The following is a 21,792-nucleotide window of genomic DNA, read 5'->3' as shown; positions in this document are numbered from 1 at the left end:
CCTGCCTCAGGGAGAGGAAGGGTGTGTCAGTAAGGGGTTTCAGCTGTGCTGGTGGTGATGGCTGAAAGTTCTAAATGCAGGTACCCGTATTTGTTTGGTGGTGGTTTTTTTTTTTGTTGTTGTTTTTTGTTTGTTTGTTTGTTTTTGTGACTGTGGACTTCTTAGTCTTTCATGCCTCTGAAGCTTGTAGAGGAGAATTGTTTGTTCATGTTTGTTTTCTTGTGGTAAGAAGTCTAGAGGGTCTTAAGAAGGAAACTTTAACTTCTGTGGTTTCTAAGTCAGAAAGCTGCCCCCCCTGTCTGTTTTCTCAAGGGGCACTTAAAATGTTTTTCTTCAAGTGAAGTCTGGAAGTGAGTACATCGGGAATACATACAGCTGTGTTCTTTATACCTCTCCCTTCCTTGTTTCCAGTCATTCAAGTACTGCAATTGCATGTAGCATTGTTGAGGTCTTGCAAGGGCTGTGTGGTCTCATAGAGTATGGAGATGGTGCTCTACTACTGCCTCTCCTCTGAAGAACAATGGTGAAGGAAATGCTGAGGTTCCCTATCGCCCCTTTTCTTTAAACAAACTGCTTTCTTCAGTGTCTCCTTGTTTTCTTCAGATCAGGACTACAAAACCATGATAACTTCTTGACTTGTTCATGCAGGCATCAGTCTGAATAAACACTTCACTAACAAGATAAACCAAATGTATAGGTGTATGGCAATACACCAAAAGTTTTTATTAAGTCCTCAAATGAGCAGAGTCATTAATAATAATAATAATAATAAAATACCACTACAAAAATATTTTTATTTTATATATGGAGATCACTTGCTGGAAGGCAAAAAAAAAAAAAAAGCAAAGGATTTTTTAAACTGCTTATGCTAGTAAGTAGTGAAGTGAGACTCATGGCTTCAGTAATGAGGACTCATTTACAACAGCTATGTAATCAAAAAATGTGAAGAGATGTTCTCCTCTCATTATTAAAGCATGAGCTATAAATACAGAAGAAATATATAATTTGAATTATTTCGTTCATGAAAACATTACTACGTTAGTTACTTTTTCCTTTGAGAAGGTCAGTTGTCTGGAAGCCTTAATATCAGGTGCTGGGAAGCACCTGTCAGCTCCCTGTTCCTCTAAAATCTACTGTATTGACAGTCTGCCATCGTTGCTATAGAGGTCAAACTTAGTGCAGACTACAAGATGGCCATTTGCCCTGCTTTAATTGGAGTGCATTGCCATTCAGGAGATCAGCTGTCCAGCCCCAAGGCAAATTGAATATGTTTAACGAACCAACACTTTGGGGATTTCCAAAGGTTGGCCTGGTTGTTTCCTATTGTGTTTAGAAAAAATCTAGGTCAGAATGGAAGAGTGGCAAACCAAGAAAAGAAACCATACTGTGACTGAGTTTTTTCATTGTTCCCTTGCAAAACTAAGCAAAAACCCTTAAGGTTTTAGAAATAGCTCTTGTAAATAAATGGGAGACACCATGCAGGTCAGATAAATACCTTATTTAGGTAAATGCCTGCCAATAACAAGCACTGTTGTCTTGTATTTTCCTGACATCTACCTTATATTATTAGCATAAAGCATATCTAGTTTTGCACATGGGCTTTCATAGCTTTTTTTTTTTTTTTTTTCTTATGGTTTCAATTTGAAATGTATGGTTAAGCTGCATTTATTTCTCTTTGGTACTATCAGCTGGCTGGCTAGCAGAAATATGTATCCTGAAAATCTTTTACAGTGTCAGCTTTGTTGCTGGCTTGCCTTATTATTTAGCAGTGTTCTTTACCAGTGAAAGTCCTTCTGTAAGTCTCATATGGTTTCATTTTTGGAAGTAACGTTTTCGAAACTTTAAGTGAAGTACTGATGTGTATTTTCTTCTGGAAGGCTGGGTGGGTTGGATGTAGACATGGAAGATGGTTTGAAATCCAGCCTGGATTTTGAGCTGCTGTAAGAACATAAGGACATGCTTCTGTTGCTTTTCCCTTTTGTTGTAGAGAGGGTATTTTGATTGCAGTGAAAAGAACTGCTCCAGATGATTAAGAACAACATTTTATCAGGACAGCCTGGAGAAGTGCTTCTCTCTGGCGTAATCAGTGTGGTTTCCAAAGAGCCTGTTGCTAGCCGTAAATGTCTGACAACTTCAGTGAGTTGGTGACTTAGATTGGTTCTTCTGTAGGCTTTTTCTTAGCAAATAATTTGGGAGGTATTATGTTTACCTTGCTGTGATGTTAAGTTCACTATAAACAAATGTTCAGAAATAGGATCTCCAAATGACATTGAATCTTTCTGTTCTGTGGGTTTCCTTCTTTTCCTCATGGGTACTTTACGTTAAAAGACAGTCAGTACTGTTTATCCCATACTTCTCAAATTTTTTCAGTTGGTTATCTCAAGGGTTTCAAAAACATGAAAAGTCAGGCAGCATTGGGTGGAAATGCATGCATGAAAAAAAAAAAAAACTTAACAGGTGAGAAAAGTGAACTCCTGCCAAGCAAGGGCAGAGAAGAGAAAATGCATGGAAGTAGACATGCACTATAGTTACACTTCCAAAAAATCTGAAAAGCAATGCCTGACAACATCCAAGGAGCTGCTGAGGTCTGCCAAGTTAATAAATAAAAATGGAGAGTCTTCAAAAATACCTGCTGATGCAATGGTCTCACTAAAAGAAATGTTTTAGCCTGATACTACCTTGTAACTAATGGCAGTTACCAGCTGACTAACTTTTTTCTTTTATTGCTTCCTTGTGTGGCACTAAGAAAGCTTTTACCATTGCCTCTTTAAAAGGAAAACTCTTTCTAGTTGAGTCGAGTCTAGCAGACAGCTGCTAAATTCTCCAAGCTATGATTTACCTACAGCCCTCCAGAACCCACCTGAAAGCTGTGATGGTTGGCATCAGGAGTGGTGTCCCAGAAGACTGGTGCTGGGAGGGAAAAATAGCTTAGTCCTTCTTTTACAGCTTTAGTGATGGAAAGTGAATAGTGGGAAACAAGCATACAAATCGCTTGGTAGGGACCAGAGAAGCTATCAAGACTTTTCTCTTAACTAGCCTCAATGTTACTGTTATACTTCTTCCTCTGTACAGGAGCATTATCACGATAATGTTGAACCAAAGCTTTTATGCCTTCCCATTCTTAAGAGCTCATTAAGCATTCAATTAGAATTCATCTTCATCCACCCACTAGTTATACTTCTGCATGTTTTAGTATCAGGGAGATTTTTTTGGCAGAGATAAAATGTATCAACACCTCATCCAAACAGAAATTCTGGGCTTCTGTGGGATTTGCTTTGGAAAACATACAGCCAGCTAATGCTGTGTGCTGCAAGTATAAATACTGTTATTAGTGTAAAGATGATGCCTAGATAGGTGAAATATATTTGGTACAGACATTTATTCCCAAAAAAAAACAAACAACTCTTTACATTTTTTAAACTTTATTCAAGGATCACAGAATAAGAGAAAAGGTTATATGGTAAAACAAACATAGCTCAGGTTCTTGACATTCCTGTCAATTTCTAACCACTAAACAGAACTTACTACTCAAAAAACTATTAATGTTATCTGTGGGCCACTGTCCAAAAAAGGGAAAGAAAGAAAACCAGCAATTCTAAACCCATCAGTTCTCCATGCTCTTAGTAGCAGCTGAAAAGCAAAAACTTCATGTACCTGTACTTAATAAGACTTCTCTATCAGAAGTTTTACAGTGTAGTCTGTATGTACTGGACATGATATATATTTACTTGTTACTGCTTTTCTTTAGAGCAAAACCCACCTCTTCTTATCTTTCTTTTTTCTTACAGTGTCACAGATTGTGTGGTAAAACTTCTCCTCACATCATAGTTAATATTATAAATAATTACTTCTAAAAGTGTTAAGACAGGCTAATTCTGGTTAAAATAGCAGGAAGTATAAAACAGACAATACGGTACAAGGGCTCACTACCCATACAGAAAGTACTCTGAGGGGTGCTTAAGATGGTCTCTCAACCAAGATTTCAGTGCATGAGTATCAGGTAAACAGTCGTGGGCATTTACTCAGTATGCATACTTTTCATTCACCAATCTAGAAAATTTTCGGCTAGATTTTGAGATGTTAATTGCTTGTGCTTTTTCTTGGATAATAAATTAGTTCTCAAAAAAGCTACAGGATTCTGTTTATGCTCTATAGAGAAAATAGAGTATCCTAGAGAGACTACACTCTATATACTACAGTAACCCAAAGATTAAAATCTTCATTCAAAAGATGAGGTCATGCTGCATGAAATTGAAGGCACATGTATTAAACCAAGTTAAAGTGCTTCATTTATCCCTGCTCATCACTGTACCTCAACCTAAATTGAGACTTGGTATTTTTAATGTGCCTGCAGCAATGAAGTGGTCTGTCCTTTGTGGAACAAAGTAAGTTAAGTGAACAAAGTACAGAGACCAAGATCTAACAAAAAAGAAAAAGCTAGTAAAAGGTCCTGTGGAGTAAATGGAGGAAAACTTAAATCCTACCACAAAACAGGTGCTAGTTGCCTTGTGGCTGCAAATACCTGTTCCTCTTGTAGAAGAAAACCTTTTCTCCATGAAAAGGTTGTTCATTGCCTTTTCTCCATGAAAGGTTGTTCATTGCTCTCCGTGAAAAGGTTGTTCATCAACCACTGCTACCAGCTGTCAGGGATTTTTCTTATCAATGATGATCAGAGTATGCAATCAATGCCAAACATTGCAAAGGAGCAACCTTTGGCTTCTTGCACAATAATGTGGATTAAACTTTGGAAGTGCCATGACTGAAGGGCTGAATTTCTGCTGAAATATCCACAGGGCCCTATGAAATATCATGTAGGTTTCTTCTTAAGTAAGAGGAGAGTTACTTTGGTAGAAGGGCATCGCATCACATAGCAGGAACATAAGTTAGCTAATTACAGATTATTTTCTGAAAAATGAGGATGAAGAATGTCGAAGGAGATGTCTTTCACAGTCTTCTAGTAGTGCTTCTTGGCTGTAGGTTTGTAAGACACCAGAAGACCAAAAGAAGCGTATCCGAATAGAAGTGTCTGAACGAACCAATGAAACTGAACTGCTGGGTCAGTGATGCCTTTAGATCTGTAACATTAACAAAACCATAAAATGTATCAAAAAGCTTAATCTTGCAGGCTACATTTTAATACTTACTAAGGTCAGATATTGGTATGTCAGAATTGATTAGAACATTTGATCTTAGATTACTGTCACTACTGAGAGCTAATTTTTGAAAGACTACTAACTGAACACACTAGTACTTCAGATTGCAGTGGATTTTAAGCTGTCAAAGAACAAATGTTTTTATAGATATCATGCATAAAATTTCCTCAGTAATACACTATCTCCAATTTCTGTCTATGCAATGTGAAATGACTTGTTCTTTATGACAAGTTTACACACTTCAAAGAATCAAGTAAATAGACAAGCCTAATATTAATCTACCTTTGCTCTTTACACAAATCCATATATACCTTCTTGGTGACGATAGTCTGGGTACTAGCAGGACGAATTGGCCTGACAATTGTTTATGTATCACTACGCAATGCAGGATGGCAGATCACTGTTGCCCGAATTTGTGGCTAGAAAAAGGTACAGAAAGATCAAGAGATCTGACTTGTCATTTAAATAGCACCTGATTTTTTTTCCGTATGTTACACAAAGAGGTCTAGCGATGCTATAAAGAATGTCTGTAAGCTGACTTATACTCAAGTAAATGCATTAAGAGTTTGAAGCAACAGTCACACTATCGCAGTCTAGCAATATAGTCATGCTTCTTATCCCTTAAAAATTCGATCACATTGACCGTCTTGAAGACAACTGTCCTTCTCAACCAACAATGTGACGCTCTATCCCCACACCCTACCGCTGTTGAGAAATATTCCTGGATTTACAGAGAATAGAAGGATAAACATGATAGTTAACAGAACAACAGGTTTCACATTTCCAGTGAAGAATTGTTGAGCCTAAGTGTACACATTAATTTTAGAAGGGAGCTCCCTCTACTGATCTTTTCTAGAACAGTTCAGTTGTTAATTGTGTCTACACAGACCAAATTAATGTGTATGAAGTATTGATTAACACAACATTTCTTACTATTCATTCTTAAGTTCTCTTACCAGCTGTGGAAAAACTGTTTATAATCCCAGCTGCAGTGTTTTCAAATGAGTGCAGAAATTTAAAAACTAGGTCTTAATTGTACCTGCTTCTATAAGGCAAGCTTACTTGAAAAGATCATATGCAAAAATACAGGCCAGAAGCCAAATGGAAGTGCCACTACTGATTAACAAGTGTATACCTACCTGCTTTCTAGTTCTTCCTCATGCCTCCTTTGTGATGTTCGTAAGCAGACATCACCATGTTTTACATCAGTAAGAAGTAATAGTGTTTGTGACTAGCTAGTAATCCAAGTCAATGTGCAGGTAAACTCATGCTCTTTTTCTTATGGTCTTTAACACTGCTCTGCAAAAACTTCATTACTTAACTTGATTACAATAGACCCATTTGGTCTGGTCAATGGTAATGAAGCGTCCTCAGGTTTAAAATCACCTTAAGCCCATATATCTGAAATACATCTGTAGAATCAGAGTTGAAGTTTTGACATAAAGCTATAGAACTTAAATTTGGAGTTTGGTAAATAGTGATTAACAACTCCTATTTTGTTGAATGTTTTATGCCTTGAGAACCACCTCAGATAGCTTCAACGGAATAAAATCCCTCTGATTCCATGAGATGTTACCCGAGAAGCTTGTGACAAACAGGGCATTAATTAAATCAAGTAGAAAAACATCTAGTGTTCACAACGGCAAACTGACTTGCCAGCTACTATATAGAGACACAAAAATCAAAAAGAAATACTAGCATGAGAAGTAGCAACGGCATTCTTCTGAATTACTACAAACTTAAGGCAAATGAATACAAGGATGATGTGTCTGGACTGCATGCCGTTTCCAAACAATTTGTTCTCCTAATCTAAGACTTAGTTGGCATTACTTTTCGAGTCTGATTGGTGAATGTTTTCCTCCACTTGCATATATAATCAGATCTTGCGTAGTCCCAAACAAAAGCATCCAATTGTATTTTCACAATACAGATAGAATTTAAGCCTCTAATTAACAGTCTCAAAATTTTGTTAACATCTGACTGAATTTAGACATCTATTTATTTTTACCCACTGCTTTCTGAAGTGCTATGTTACCCAGGATCTGACGTAATAATGAAGAACAAGAAACTATATATTTATTATATACTATTATATAAAGAATGATTCTCAAAATAAATAAATACAAAGAACAGTGAGTTCAGAGGCAGGTAGACAAGCTTTGGCAGACTTTGCTGCTGCCAGTTCTCTAAGTTGCCACCCCCCCTTTTTGCTACCCAGTACAGCAGTAACCTCTTATGGAGTACAGCAAGCTATCACTGCAGCAAGAATTTTATCAGCATCCTCAGAAACAATCTTGTTGCTTATCACCACCAAAATCAGTCTGTAACTTATGTCACTTGTATCAGAAATCCTTTCCAGAGCATTTAAGGTGAGGGAGGAGACCAACTTACTGGCATAACTGAATACCATACAGGGCTTCTACTAGGTGAATCAGCCAGGATACATAGAACCTGATAAAAAAGAAAACATGTTTTATTTGGTTGAAAATTAGGTGGAAGACTAACATATCCAAAATGCATTATGCAAGGAATATCAAACTGAACACAGAATTGACTCTACATTTTAAGCTAGAAAGTGATGTGTTTATTATCTTAGGAGGAAAAGTATTGTCTTAAAACTGCCTGAAGTCCACTGAGAAAGTTAACAGAACACATAACGTGGCAATCAAACTTGATCAGTAGTTTTTTGTATAGAAGCTTTTTTAAAAAGCTATGCAGGATATGCAGTTCAGATCAGTTCAGTATCTATGCCAAAGCAATGATGAAGGCTATCATCTACATGATGCATGGTAAAATAAGTGAGACAGTCTGAGGATTCCCTTTACATGAGAGACCTGGCTACAGGAAGTGTATTCCAGCTCTTGTTGAATAAGGTAACAAAACGTGTTTTGTAACCCAGCAAAGCTAAGCACTACACAGTGGCTTCAGCAGACTATTTCTCACATGGACAGGATAAGTTAGTAACGTATCCAGGAGCCGTATCGTCCTCCTTTCCCTTTCCACTGTAACAACGCCGATGCCAGGCTGCAAGCCGAGCGTTTAAGCTTTCAGCCAGGTCTTAGCCTCTCTGGTCTTCCACACGCCTAGCACCCCCCTCCCGAGCTGTAATGAGCTCGCAGGCAGACCTCTTTACATGCAATTAACAGCCGGGTCACAGCAAAGCTCCTTAGCGCAGCCTAAGCAGGGAAGTCAGGGACAACAAGCCAGGTGCGATAAATCAGAGTAACTTACGCGTAGCACACCCATGTGTGGTAGTGCTCTGCGATATAGCGAAGGAAGGTGCCAAACGGTCCCAAATAGCTATAAGGTATGGTTGAGGGTCCAAGCGTTACCCACTTGAAAAAAAAGAAAGAAAAAAAAACAAGGTTAGCTCGCTGAAACTGGCAGCAGCCTCCGTGCCCCCCTCGGCCCGCCCCGCTCCCTCGCCGCGGCGCCCGCCTTACGCCCAGCACGATCATGCCGAAGGCGATGGCGATCATCCAGAGCAGCCGGGAGCGCTGGAAGTGGCAGCTGCCATCCTGCAGCCGCTCCGCGCCCGTCCCCGCCGCCATCCCGTCGCCCTGTTCCCGGCCGTGGGCCGCCGCCGCCGCTAAGGCGCTGCTCGGGGGGGGCGGCACCGGGCGGGCGGGGCCAACACCGCGCCCGGCCCCCCGCACGTAATGGCGGCCGGGGCGCGCCTCAGCCCGGGCCCGAGCAGCGAGCGCCTCCCGGCGGCGATCCCCGGGGCAGCGGGAGGGCGGCCGCTGCTCCTCCCTGAAGGGCTCGGCCCTTCTGAGGGCGTTTGGTTACCGGGGTGCCTAAGCACAGAGATGCCGCTGCCCCCTGTCAGTCCTTCTCGCCGTTTCTTAGGTGCTGTTGGGCTGGCGGCTGGCACTGGGGAAGTCTTCTCTCAGAGTCTAGCTGTAAAGCTTGATCATGTTTCGGCAAAGTGCCTGGATCTATGCCTGGATCTATGCCTTAATGCCTAGGCTCCTTTGTGGTTTCAACACCAGAAGATATGTCAGTAATTACGTTTATTCACAAGTATAATCTGAATTGGAAACTACAGTTGCCAAACAGTACTGTGTGAAGTATCGAAAAGTGCTGGGCTAATTTACTTCGTCTAGTTATAGGAAATAAAACTATTTCTTCACGCTTTATTTCCCCAGCCTTAACTTGCGAGAATTCTACAGTTTTGGTGTTCATTCTTCTGGTCAGTGTCACAAAGTGACTGAATTAAGGCCTGGCAGCTCCCCACAGCACACTACACACCAAAGTGTCACCAAGGCCTAGCACCAGCAGACAGCTCAGTCAGCTCTGGCCAGGCCATGTTTAGATTTATATAGTTTGAAATACATATCTCTGTGTGACAGGATTCAAACAACTTCATGTTCTTTTTAAGGCCTTTCCTGTGCTAGGGGACGTAGGGATGTTGGTGTCTGACAATCAGCATGGCTGCCATCACGGTGACAGGGCTCCATCGGCATTTGAGGATGAGCTCATCTGGCTTTACCCTGCTCCAGGCTACACAGATTGTGCATTGAGCCTGTTTTTGTACTAACCAAAGCCACAGAAAACTGAAGGAAAGCATAATCCTAAAAAACAAGTTAGAAAGAAATGCATACCCCCTCATATTTGCATGGAAACATGTTTCTTTCACTTGCCACACTTGATTTAGATATAGATTCAGGCTGGTAATTAAAGCCACAAGTATTCTTGAAGAATCTAAGACCACAACAGATGTTCGCTATGAGATCAACAGGTATGGCAATTAACAGTGCCCTAACATGAAAATGGCGGCTGTATGATCCTCCCAGAGATCTCAAAGACAAATATGCTAGTTTAAAAGAAAGAAAGAAAATAAAAATAAATAAAATAAATTAAATTTAAAAAAAAAAAATAAAAAAGGAAGAAAAAGGTTAATAAAAGGCTTTTTCACTGAAAGTGTGTCTGTAGGGTCCTGAGGTCTCCACCGTGACTATGTATGTAAACTGAGACAGGTTAGTCAAGTTGAAAACAATAAAATGGACCACTGCATTGTAATCCCTGAAACATACCTGTCTCGTTCCATACATTGTTTATAGCACTATATCACTCTAGTAGATTTTCAAATAATAAAGTTCTTGTTGTATCTAATACTGTAGAAAACTCATCCCCCCTTCAGTTTAGAAACATTTGCTATCTCTAACTTAGAGATATTGACTTATCTCACTTTCATTGGGAAGTACAAAGGGTATTTGCCAGGTAGTCTGCCTCTTTTGTTTTGTGTTCTTGGTAGATGCCGGAGACTAGATAGAGACATGTTAGCTCTTCTGTGGCTTTTAAAATTCTTAAAAAAAAAAAAAAAAAAAAAAAAAAAAAAAAAAAAGGAGAGAGAAAAAAAAGGTGGTGGTGGTTACTCTAATCCAGACTAACCTTTATTGCGTGAGTCATCCTACTGGAGTCAGTGATGTGACTGTGTAAACAGCAACTTTTTGGATAAAGAATGATTAAGGGATTGGAATCTTTTTAGGAAATTACTTGGGAACGAACTGCAGCCAACTTTAAACTGGATTTGTGGCTGGTTTAAAAGAGATGAGATACAGCCAGTGAAAGTTACTTAAGGAAATGGAATTATCAATAAAATATTTTTAAATCAGAGTTAAATGACACAATGCTGTAAAGAACTGACTGCTAGAAATGTCTGATTGCTAATTTAACTAGTTAACATACACCTTCACTCCTCTGTTATTTTTAATTTTAAATGGAAAATTAATTAAATTTAAGTTGAAAAATATTTCATTTTCTCTTTGAGATTTGAAATTGGATAAGCTAAGGAAGTATATGGTCTTTAAAGCCTTACAGTTTTCAGCTAATGGTCAAGACTTTTAGCAGATTCATATACTTCAAGGAATGATGAGAAGTGCATAAGAGGAAGCAGTGGGGTACAATAATTCTGACTTGGAAGTAAATAAACCTTCACACATCTCTTTGATCTATCGCTTTCATAGGTAAATGGATTCCATGGGTGCTTGATAAAACTAGTTCTCTTCTATCATGTTGTGAATATAATTGGGAGCATAATGTAAGTCTTGGAAATTGCCAGCTATAAAGGCCCCAGCTACACCTTTAGTCTTTGCAAAAATTGAGAACTAAGTATTTCCTTTAAGCTATAAAGGTAGTAATTTCTCATGGATTTTACTATAGACTCAGTTTGTGCATTTTAGAGATTAATTTATGTCAAGTTCTGTGTGCCTATCCTAACACCGTGCTTTTTGTTATTAAAAAGGAACAGGCCTCTATATTGTAATGTGCTGCAGCCAACACTCCAGCATTAATAAGCTCTTCTAAATAGCAAAAACTCACCAGTTTGAAGTCCAGGTTGCAAACAGAGCTTCAGTTTTTATGGCAGGCATGCATTTTACAGATCTGTAGTTGGTTTTACTGATATCTGTTGGAAGTCAGTAACTTTAGTCCTACTAAGATATGCATGCATCTCTGATGGATTTCTTTCATGTGTGACATAGCTTTAAAAAGTGAAATACTAACAAGTGACATCCATTTGAAATCTCATCTTATACAGTTCAGATTTGTGCTACAAGTGTTTGATGGGTTTCTTTTAGGTTGGATTTATGCAATGGGTATTTGGTAGGGTTTTTAGAAGGTATATGAACAAAAAGATATTTTATGCCATTTGGGGAGACTGTTTAATAATACTGAACCTACCTTACCAGGATAAATTAAACATGACCAGGCAACTTTGTTCATATTGGTTATGTTGGAAAAACCTGAGTAGCTGAAACTATTCTAAAACTGTGTTACATGGAGATAAGGGGGCCGTGACTGCATACCAGCATTGGGCAGCGTTATGCTCTGAGTGGTTAAAACAGGCTGAAGGAGCAAGTCTCCAACAAGCCATCAGCATTTGGATGCCTTGTTCTGTCCCTTAACTGCTTGATGACAGTGTTTGAGTCTTTTAATAAGTAGTATTTGGTATCTGGTATTGCTTCTGGTTTCTTTCAGAGAGAATTCCTAACTTTTTATTTCTGCTTTCTGCTTTGAAAGCCACAGCGTTAGGTTGCCAAGTTCTTCACGTGCATGGTAGTAAGCACAGGCACACAGTGTTGGGAAAAGGGAAGGTTTCCAATTAGTGCTCTACTCTTGAGGGTCTGTTGGGACCAGCTAATGCATTTTTAATGTATTTCTCAGTTAATGAAAATGTCATGTCAATAGACATAGTTTTTTAGCTCTGGGTATTTTCTTTTTTTTTCTTTTTTTTTTCTTTTTTTTTTTTTTTTCTCTCCCCCTATGGGTCTGAAATAGCAATACTGTGAGGGAAAACTGGCTGCAGTACAAAAAAGCCAGCACAGATCTGGCAAAGAAACGGAGTCAGTAGCAGATGGGTGGGAAGCGCACCTCAGTGCAAGCACATGGGCGGGGATACTACTTGGGAGATGAGGAGCAGGACTGACAAGGGAGCTTAGACCAATAGGTCTTTGAACAGGGAGGAGAGGACTGCAGACAACTTGTCTCCAGTCCAAGCAGACTAGCCTTGAGGCCACATTCACTCGTCTTTAGGTGACTAGTTACCGTAATCAAGCTTGGCAGACTATGATGGTTTGTAGTATTTCTGTAGTATCACATGGGTGTGTTTGTATTGCGCCAACACACACACACAAACGATGTAGTCCCTGTCCTAAACATCTGCAGTTCAGAGGTCTGACCCTCCAAGGTGCTAAGAGTCCCCAAGTGGTTCTGGCGCTGCTCAGTCCTAGGGCATCTGCAGACAGGAGGCTGGCAGAGCCCTCACAAAGGGGAGGGAGACGGGAAGGAGACGGCAGGGAGTATGAGGGACGGGATTACAATAAGGGAATGCAGACTGTGAACATGACCCTATTGGTCTTAAAATACTGCTGCACTTAAACAAAACGGTGCTTATCTCAGGGGTTTGGGCAAGTGAGGGCCTGCCAGACCGAACTGCACTTGGGAGTGCTCCAAGTTCGGATTTTGGGAGGATATTTTGAACAGAATTTTCTGATGTTTCTTGAAGCAAGATTTGAGTGAATGCATTTGCAACTGCACACGTCACTGCACAGCTTTTCTATCAGAGTTTAAAGGAGTATGAGAATTATGATCTATGCACTGGGCTTTGTACACATGGCAATCCAGCAGCCCGTTCCTGCTTGGCTCTGCTGATTTGCCCTTCCCTGTGGTCATCCTAACTCTGTGCAGGCTCAGGCTCTGCCTGCCCAAACTGCAAATCACTGTCCTGCATGGCTGTTTGAGGTGGGCCTGGCCCGCAGAAGACATTTCCCTTCACCAAAGGAGAAGACACTGCATTTCGTGGGAATGGGAGCACTATTCAGTGCCTTCCCAGCAAATCCTACATACATCTCCTGGGGTTTTTCTTCCATCGTTCGTTCACAAGAACAATTAACGGTGTTAGGCACCACTGAACTACCATTTAATATAGGGCATAAAGTCTGCAATTTTACCTGTTTGTTTGTTTGTTTGTTTTTCCTTTAAAAGTTATGGCAGTCTTCTCTTTGAAAGAAGTGACAATGACTTTCAAGATTGTCACAGGACTCAAGAACTCAACAGTAGGGAACAGCAAGGAGCATAATGACAGTACGACTAAGGACCCATTTTGAGGTTCAGGCTGCAGATGATCAGTACAACTCAGAAATGTGATCTTGGAGTTTGATAAGTGGTTCTGTGAGGATGCCAGCTCAGTGATGGACAAAAAAAAAAATAATAATAATTTTTAGGAGTTGTTAGGAAAGTGGTGAAGAAAAATATCATTGAAAACATAATACTTGAAACACCGTGATTATTTACATCTTAAATGTTGGAAGACATTTTAGTCTTCCTGTCTCAGGAAAAATACAGTAGCACTGGAACAAGTTCTCAAAGGGGAACGTGAATGACCAAAGGCATGGGGCATAGGGTGAATAACCGTGGATCAGCTGCAGTGAGTGGGGTTCTTCAGTCTGGAAATGAGGTTGCTGAAGGGAGTAAGCGATGGGGTTTGATGAAATAGCAGGCAGCATGAACCAATGGAAGTAGCATGGGGCTTTCCAAGTTCTTGTGTGGGACACAGCAAGCACCAAATTATTCAAGCAAGCAACACATCAAGAACAAATAGAAATGTTATTTCATAGATCATGTAGATAAGCTGTGGACGTCTTAGTGAGAGGATGCTAAAATTTTACATAGATTCAAAAAAAAAAAAAAAAAAAGACTGTTCCAGTTCACAAAATAGAAGCACATTGTGTTTTCTGTTTACTTAGAAACTAATCCACCTTAGGAAGTCCCTGAGTCGCAAATGACAGCAAGTACTAGGTAAACATGCAGTTGAACTTCTAAGGGTTATATGTAAGAAAAACCAAAGTCTAAGATTATTCACAAGTTACATGAAGCTGGCCTAATGCTTTTTTCACCTTGAAATCTGTCAATTTTAATGGGTACTGCAGCAGACCAAGACTGCTTTGCCTTAACAGTTCGTGTTGTTCTCAGCAATAGTGTTTTCCTTCACTATAGCTGTTGGAAACGACATTCATTTCAGGCAGGAGGAGAGGTCAGAACAATGCTCTGTCACAAGAAACCTGTTTGCTGTAGGGAAAGGCTCAGTGGTCTGGTGACAGCTCTCTCTCAGCTGGTGCTGAACTGGACAATGAGTGCTCTTGCAAAGGAAGGATTATCCTAAATTTCACCTCTCTTTGCTCAAGGTGCAAGATGTGTCTCCATCCTGCTTGCCTAAACACGTCACGGATGTGTGTGTGTCTGGCATGGCACTTTCAGAATTACTGAATTGCCTTCAGAACAAGATGTGCCCTGTAAGCGCTCCTTGCCCTGCAGAGCAGGTGAGAGCGCGAGCATCATTTGGCTGCTCGTGGTCTTTGGAGGGCTCCTGGGCACATTTGGCTATGACAGGACTGCACATGGGGGGAGATGTTTGTGGAAGAGGATCCACGTGTTGCTGCTGAATTCCACAGTTTTACATTTGAACATGACATCTCTGCTATTCTCCAGGGTTGCTTTGTAGCGTTTTTATTTCAGTGATGTAAGGGCTGTCTTTTACTGCCAAGCCCATAATTAAAGCAGTGTTGACTGGTAAGTAATGGGCTGCAAAATGTGTACCAGGAGATAATTAAAGATGCACTCTAGATAAGCGAGGCATGAACATCCTTTTTATGAGGTGTTAATGTCTGAAGACCAACTAGTGAAATTGATCTTGCCTCCTTCAGGATGAAAGTTCTTCTTAAATATCAATAGCATGGTACTGCCCTGGAAAATGTTTGATGTAGGGATTTGTAGGGGTCTGTGCTTGTCCAAAGACTCCTCAGGCAGGCGCCTGGCGGCTGGGCCCATGCTGCACTCGGTACTTGGGCATCGCGTTTGTGCTTGCACGATTCTGGGGCCTCCTTCGCATCCCCTCACACCAGGGCTGCTCGGGAGGGAGAAAGGAGAGGGGCTCCTGGTTCCCTGATCTGCGCTAGGATAAATGCAAACCTTTTTCAGAGCCATTTTAAAGAGCACTGTGGCTAGTGCTAATCATTTCGTTGCCTCTCCTAGATGTCTGTTACATAGTGGTGTTTTTTGTTTTTGTTTTTGTTTGTTTTTTGAGCAATATTTTCGGTACATTCCATGTGTGATTTTGATTCCTCTGTAGATACAGTTATGGTATAACTCTGACATAAAGGGGCATTGGCAGAGGACATGGTGGGTTTCCACGTTTAGACCCTACTGAAATCTGCAGCAAAGTTGTGTGGGCATTGGTGGGAGCCTGAAGACAACCTGTAATCCGAGTATGATCTGAAGAGATACAGTTTTTAAGCATACTGCTTTCTGTATTCCTGAGTCTTACTCCACGTTTCTCCCGTTCCCCTTTTTTCACTGCTGTTGGCATTTATTTTACAGTCCTTTGTGAAATCAATAAAAAATACAGGAGGGGGGGAAAAAAAAAAAAGCATTTCCCCTTGATATGGTTTAGAGAAGAGATGGGGAGGCTCACAGTTGTTTTGGTTATGACACATGCAGCAGCCAAGGGAACATGGTCAGCAAGGGCTGGTCGGTGCCTGGCTCAGAGCATGGCCAAACTGTCACTAGCAGAAATTAGCTCTTAGGCCAAGTCCGTGTGCCAGAGCAGAAGAGGGGGAAGAGGAGGGGGAGGCAAAGATTGCCATCTTGTTTCCTGGAATCTCACTTAAAAACAAACTCACAATCTAAGTCTCTATCAATTAGCATTGCAAAGAAAATCTCTGTAAATGAAGGGTGTAAAGAGGCTGCCTGGCAGAGCGCCTGGAACAATAACTCCGGGAAGTGTGAACTGCTCTCTCCATAGCCAGGGGATGTTAACAAAAGCCCGCTCTGTTTGACCTAGCTAGCAGCGATGGACACTCGCTGTTAGCAAGTAGTGCAAGTCGCTGCAAGCCCCAGCGGTTCTCCTCTGCTGACTCCTCCTTATCTCTTCTCTGCTGTCTGTCTGTAAGGGGTGCGTGTGTGTGCTGGGGGGGATCACCGCTCCTCCCCAGACCAATGTTGCAGGCTGCCTGAACGGTCGGCTTTGTGTTGTACTTATCCTTATGAGGTGATACTTTCAGACCTTTTCTGCCAGAAAAATTGGAAAGCCAGAAAGGGAAAATGCCTTTTTTTTTTTTTTTTTTTTTTTTTTTTTTTTTTTTTTTTTACATTTGCCTTCTCCGTGGCATCATTTTCACTGTGGCCAGACTGTATGAGTTAGCTCTCTTTGTACCTGGCAAATGATTCCGTACCATTCCCTGATCCGATCCGTTATGCACCCCATGGAGAGATGAAATGCAGAGAGATGGAAAGGTCATATGCAATTCCATGCTTCCCTCGGCCAGTTTAAAGCAGAGCTCCCCAGTTCTACTTTTCTCTCTGCACCTGTGCATCCCCCTCCCTTTTTGGTGCCTGCATTAAGCTAGCCAAGAACTAACTTGGCCAAAAAAGTGATCGGTTTTTGGATGGAGTAGCTCTGTGAGTTGGTGCACTTTCTAGTCAACCACGCACTGGAGCTGGCATGTGCAGGACTCTGTGTGAAGCTATGTGGGGGCTTAAAGGCGAGTAGAATTGCATCCTGCGTGATCTGAACAAGGAGTAGTAGCTGGGTTTGCTGTGGAGAAGATTGTCCATAAAACTGTTGTAAAGCTCTGTAAATTTGCCTGTTGTGTCTGAACCTTAATCTACCTCTCCCTACGTGCCTATCTGAATATTAAAAGTGAACTAAAACTGCAGGCTTTAGCAGCATACCTTGCAGTACCTAGAACTGCCAAACCATTTGCTGCCTGGTTTTCCTTTTCTCCCACATGCAAATTCTTGGCTATATGAAAAATTGTGTCCTTACACGGAAAGGAAGGTCTCTGAACCATCCTGGAACTCTGAGAGAGAAATCAATTCCTCATGGAATGTGTGTGTGTGCTGTGACAGTCCAGGCTTATGAGAATTATATGGGAAGGAGAAGTGAGAAATTGTTTCAAGGTGTTTCTTCCAGATGTCCTGGACTACACACTGCTGTCATCCCTCTGAAATTGTCACTGCCATCATATACACTTCTGCTAGAAAGTATTCTTTACATTTATACACATTTATATTTAAATGTATTTTATTGTAATATATAATATTGCAATATAATTATTGTGTTGTTATTATCGTATTATTGTTTCTGAGGGTATTTGTCTTGCTTTATGGACAGAGGTGATAAAAAAGAACTTAGCCTCTGGAGTAGCAGACTCACAGGGGCGGATTGTCATCTCTGGCATTGTCTGGCAGAGCATTCCTTGTTGTTGTGAATGACTGTGGTGGTGTGCCTCACGTTAAAATCCTTGTCCAGCTCAGCTGAGAAGTGGCTGCCTGGATCACAGGTGCGGTGGTCCCTGCAGAATGCAAATACGTAACAGCTCACGCTTTGTTCTTGTACCCTTAAGCTTCACAGCAAGCTGGAGCAGGTCCCAAAGCTGAAAAATGACTGGGGACGTGTTGAGACAACAGACACATGAAGTAATGATGCTGTTGCTCTTGAACTCCTTCAGTGATAGCCTTTAATGGCCTCATTTGACAAATTATTACATTAACTAATTGATTTGCTGCCGTTCTAATCCTGTTTTAACATCTAATCCCTTTTGGCATAGCAACTGTTGCTCCCTGTAAACCCTTATGTCACACTTGGCTCTCTAAAAATATTTCTGGCCCCTCATTTGCATTAGTACTTTGGTCATGACCTCACCTTGGACTGAAACACAGAGCTTGCTTGTTCTGTGCATGACTTGGATGCGTGAAGCTGTCTGGAGGAGGATGAGAAGCCTCCTTGAGGCCTCCTTGAGGCTTCTCATCCTCCTCCAGAGGATGGGCATGAGGGTATTGGTTATGCTGAGCTCTTCCGCAGGCACACGGGAGGGAAATTTTTCTTTCACTCCCCACAGAGCACTGCAGAGAGTGCCGGGGGGAGCTTGGTGTTGGTGGTGCGTTCTGGTGTGGTATCTGGCAAAGCCACCAGCATTTTGCTTGCCTCAGTTAAGTCAGTGAGAAGTTTCCCACTGCCAGGAACAGGAGTGGAGTTGTATAACAAAATGGGGAAGACGGGGACCTGTAACGGGGATGGTGACAATAAGGGAAGGGGACGGTTTCCCCTTGGGCAGGGGGTGATGTGGGGCACCCATATTCCTTAGCTGGGGAGACATCCCGAGTGCTTTGGGGAGCTCTGGGTTTCCAGGAAAGGCCCGGCCCTGCCGGAGGGCAAAAGCAGCCTTTTCAGGAGGCCGAGCTGAAGTAAAAAGGAAATTATTGCCCTTCCACTTGAATTAAAAAAAAAAAAAAAAAAAAAAAAGTGGGTGGGTGTGTGGCGGCGGCGGGGGCTTCGCCGGGAGACGCTTTGGCTCCTGCGTTGGGGCGAGCCCTCGCGGTGTGTATTTTGGTGATGGGATGACAATGGAGGTGTGGGAGACGGCTCTGAGTCACCCCGGGGCAGGCCCGGGCGGGTGGGGGGCGCCGAGGGCCGGGGCGGAGGGCTCATAAGGCGGGCGGCGGGCCCGGGCCCCGCAGAGCTCGGCCCGCATGGAGCCCGCCAGCCCCCGGCCCGAGGCCCCGCGGGAGGGCGGCCGCAGGAAGCGCACGTCCTTCAGCAAGGCGCAGCTGGAGCTGCTGGTCCGCGCCTTCGAGAAGCAGCCGTACCCCGGCATCGCGCTGCGCGAGCAGCTCGCCGGCCTCACCGACATCCCCGAGGCCAGGATCCAGGTAGGAGAGCCGGAGGGCGCCCTCCCTGCCCGCCCCGGCCCCCCGTGCTGGGCAGCGGGGAGGCAGCCGGGCGGCGCGGGGTCCCCGGGGTGTCCCCCGGTGGCAGCGCCTCTCGCCGCGTGTTTCGGCAGAGCGCTTCTGGCAGCGGCAGGAGGCCGGGTTAACGCCTGCTCAACCTTCACAGGTCTGGTTCCAGAACAGGAGGGCCCGGCAGCTGAACCGCAAGAAGGGCGAAGCCGCCCTCCAGCCCAAACCCGTGTCCGGCAAGGAGGAGCGGAGCCACGGCGGCTGCCAGCAGCGCTGCCGAGGGGCCCTGGGGCTGGGGCCCGACCCCGGCCTCCTCGGTCTGCAGCCCGGGCTGCCGGGGGGCGGCCTGAGCTTCGGGCAGCCCTGTGCGGGGCAGCAGTACTCGAGGCTCGATGCGCATTTCAGGAGCTTGGATAACGCGTTTGGAGGCTTCACCCAGACCCCGTCTCACTTCAGCACGGATTACGTGGGAAAAGGGGTCCAGTTCGGTGCGGGAGCCGTAGGGAGTGCTCCTCAGCTCTCGCTCCCTGTCCCGCAAGTGCAGGACTATCCCTACTTGAAGAAATCTTTCCCTGAAAACTACTACGCAGATGCAGATGTTCTCCAGCCGTGTACAGAAGATTACCAATATCTGTCAGCTAAAGAGAACATGTATAGGAGGCCTGTCTCAAACTACCTCAGTGCTGACCAAGGCCTGGTCAATGAGAACTGTTTGTATATGAAGCCAGACACTTCCCCCTTCGGTAAGGGTTCCACTCTGAGTTACAGTGAAGGGGAATCTACGCTCGAGCTTAAGCAGATGAGGCACAGCCCACCTGTGGTTGCAGCGAGTGATGCTAGTCCTCCTTTGGTACCTGCAAAACATGAAGGGAGATACCCAGGCACTGCTCCAGCCCCATCATATGGGCAGCAGCTGCTGGAGACAGTAAATGACTATGACCCTCATTGGCTGGGTGTAAGAAACGAAATCTGGGGGAATGGCTTAGACTCAGTGTTTGAGAATGAGCAAAATGGGGAGCAAGGGCCTAAAAGTTATCTTTTTGCTTTGGGTGGCCAGAGTTCAACCTGTCATTTGGGTCACACATGAAACAGTGACAGCGAGTCTGCCCGATGAAAGATGAGTGATTTTTGTTCAATTTGCAGTGCCATCTAAATTGGCTAGAGGTTTTGCAGGTCAAAGGGTGGAGTGCTTGCTGTGAGATGTGTGTGCTGTCTGGAAGGGAAAGAAAGATAAACACAATTAGCAAGGTATACAAGAGAGTGACTTGCTGAATGTGTACTGCTGCCCCTTCCCAGCCCCATTCTGCTGGGATTGCCACCAAGCTGCCTGCAGAGGAATTCCTGCATGCATTTGGCTTTTGGTAGCTTCCTTAACCTGTATGTATAGACAGATCTTCACAAATACATCTGTACGGAAGACTTACTCATCCAATGCTCAGACTGTGTGGGATTAATTCTGCCAGGAGGCTTGAGACTATGGAATTGGGTTTGTAGCCTTGCTGTACAAGGTTTTCTTTTTACCTGGGTCTGAATCCACTTTCTTTAACTTAAGAACTTGCAGAAAACAGACTTTATTTACAGCCTCTAATGGAGAAGGCATTTACACAAAACGGGTATGCACATGGCAAGAACAATCTGGGTGGTGGCAGGGAATGGCTCACGGGGTGTATTTGAGTTTTAGGTGTGCTCCTGATAAAAGACACTCCTGGCCTTTTTCTAGATACTTAATGTATAGTGTTTTCATTTAAAAATGACCAAATTTGTAGCCTTCTAAAAGGCAATATTTTTGTGGTGTCCCGCTGTATAATTTTTTCAAATTGTATGATTGTTATTATTTTAAAGGAATGGTGTTAATTTAATTAAAAAAAAAAAAGTAATTTTCTCCTTACCAAATGAACGTTTTCTACCAGGGCGATAATGAACTTGTGGAACTGCAGTCACACAAAGATGTAATTGTGTTCCTGCTTTGCACTTCATGCAGTGGGCCTGTTGTTAGACTTGTTGAGCTCCATGGCTGTCTGGAAGACCACTGTATTCACAAAAAATATGAAATTAATTAAATTAATGGGAGGGATGTACAGCTCTGGAGGGCTTCTGCGGTTGTGTTGAAGCATTATCAGGCCTAGGGTGTTGAAAACTATACATGCAAATCCTTTTCTTTGTACAAGTGTACCGAGATTTTAACACATACACTGTTAACTCCCTTTTTTATAGAACAAAATAAATATAATAAAATGAAACAAACACAGGTGGTTATTTTATGAATAAAATCGCTGTTTCTGTGAAGAAGCTGTCTAGCGAATGTGTACACAAGAAGCCTGGACTATTAGTCCTGATTTTTGTCAGTAATTTATAATTTACTTCTTCACGGCCACGGCTAACTTTTCTGCCTTGACCTGAA

At 42.7% G+C, this 21,792-nt stretch overlaps 2 protein-coding genes across 3 annotated transcripts; one reads left to right on the top strand and one right to left on the bottom strand.

Moving 5' to 3' along the window:
- The first annotated feature begins 22 nt into the window (after positions 1 to 22).
- On the top strand, positions 23 to 21,635 carry LOC137859762 (uncharacterized). 2 transcript variants are annotated; one of them, XM_068689162.1, is made up of 2 exons: positions 23 to 80; positions 19,549 to 21,635. In XM_068689162.1, the coding sequence occupies exons 1-2, from the start codon at positions 75 to 77 to the stop codon at positions 20,476 to 20,478; spliced, it is 936 nt and encodes a 311-aa protein (XP_068545263.1). In that variant the 5' UTR covers positions 23 to 74; the 3' UTR covers positions 20,479 to 21,635. The 2 variants fall into 2 exon arrangements, with proteins under 2 accessions (XP_068545263.1, XP_068545260.1); XM_068689159.1 differs by lacking the exon at positions 23 to 80 and adding an exon at positions 19,166 to 19,364.
- Positions 4,617 to 8,771, bottom strand: TMEM254 (transmembrane protein 254). Its single transcript, XM_068688472.1, has 4 exons — positions 8,597 to 8,771; positions 8,385 to 8,488; positions 7,545 to 7,604; positions 4,617 to 5,075 (listed from the first exon to the last, which is right to left on the bottom strand). Exons 1-4 carry the CDS (start codon positions 8,702 to 8,704, stop codon positions 4,955 to 4,957), a joined length of 393 nt encoding a protein of 130 aa, XP_068544573.1. The 5' UTR covers positions 8,705 to 8,771; the 3' UTR covers positions 4,617 to 4,954.
- Positions 21,636 to 21,792: the final 157 nt, after the last annotated feature.

Source organism: Anas acuta, chromosome 7 (assembly GCF_963932015.1).
Source record: "Anas acuta chromosome 7, bAnaAcu1.1, whole genome shotgun sequence".
Lineage (NCBI taxonomy): Eukaryota > Metazoa > Chordata > Aves > Anseriformes > Anatidae > Anas > Anas acuta.
This window is presented reverse-complemented; position numbering and strand designations above follow the sequence as displayed.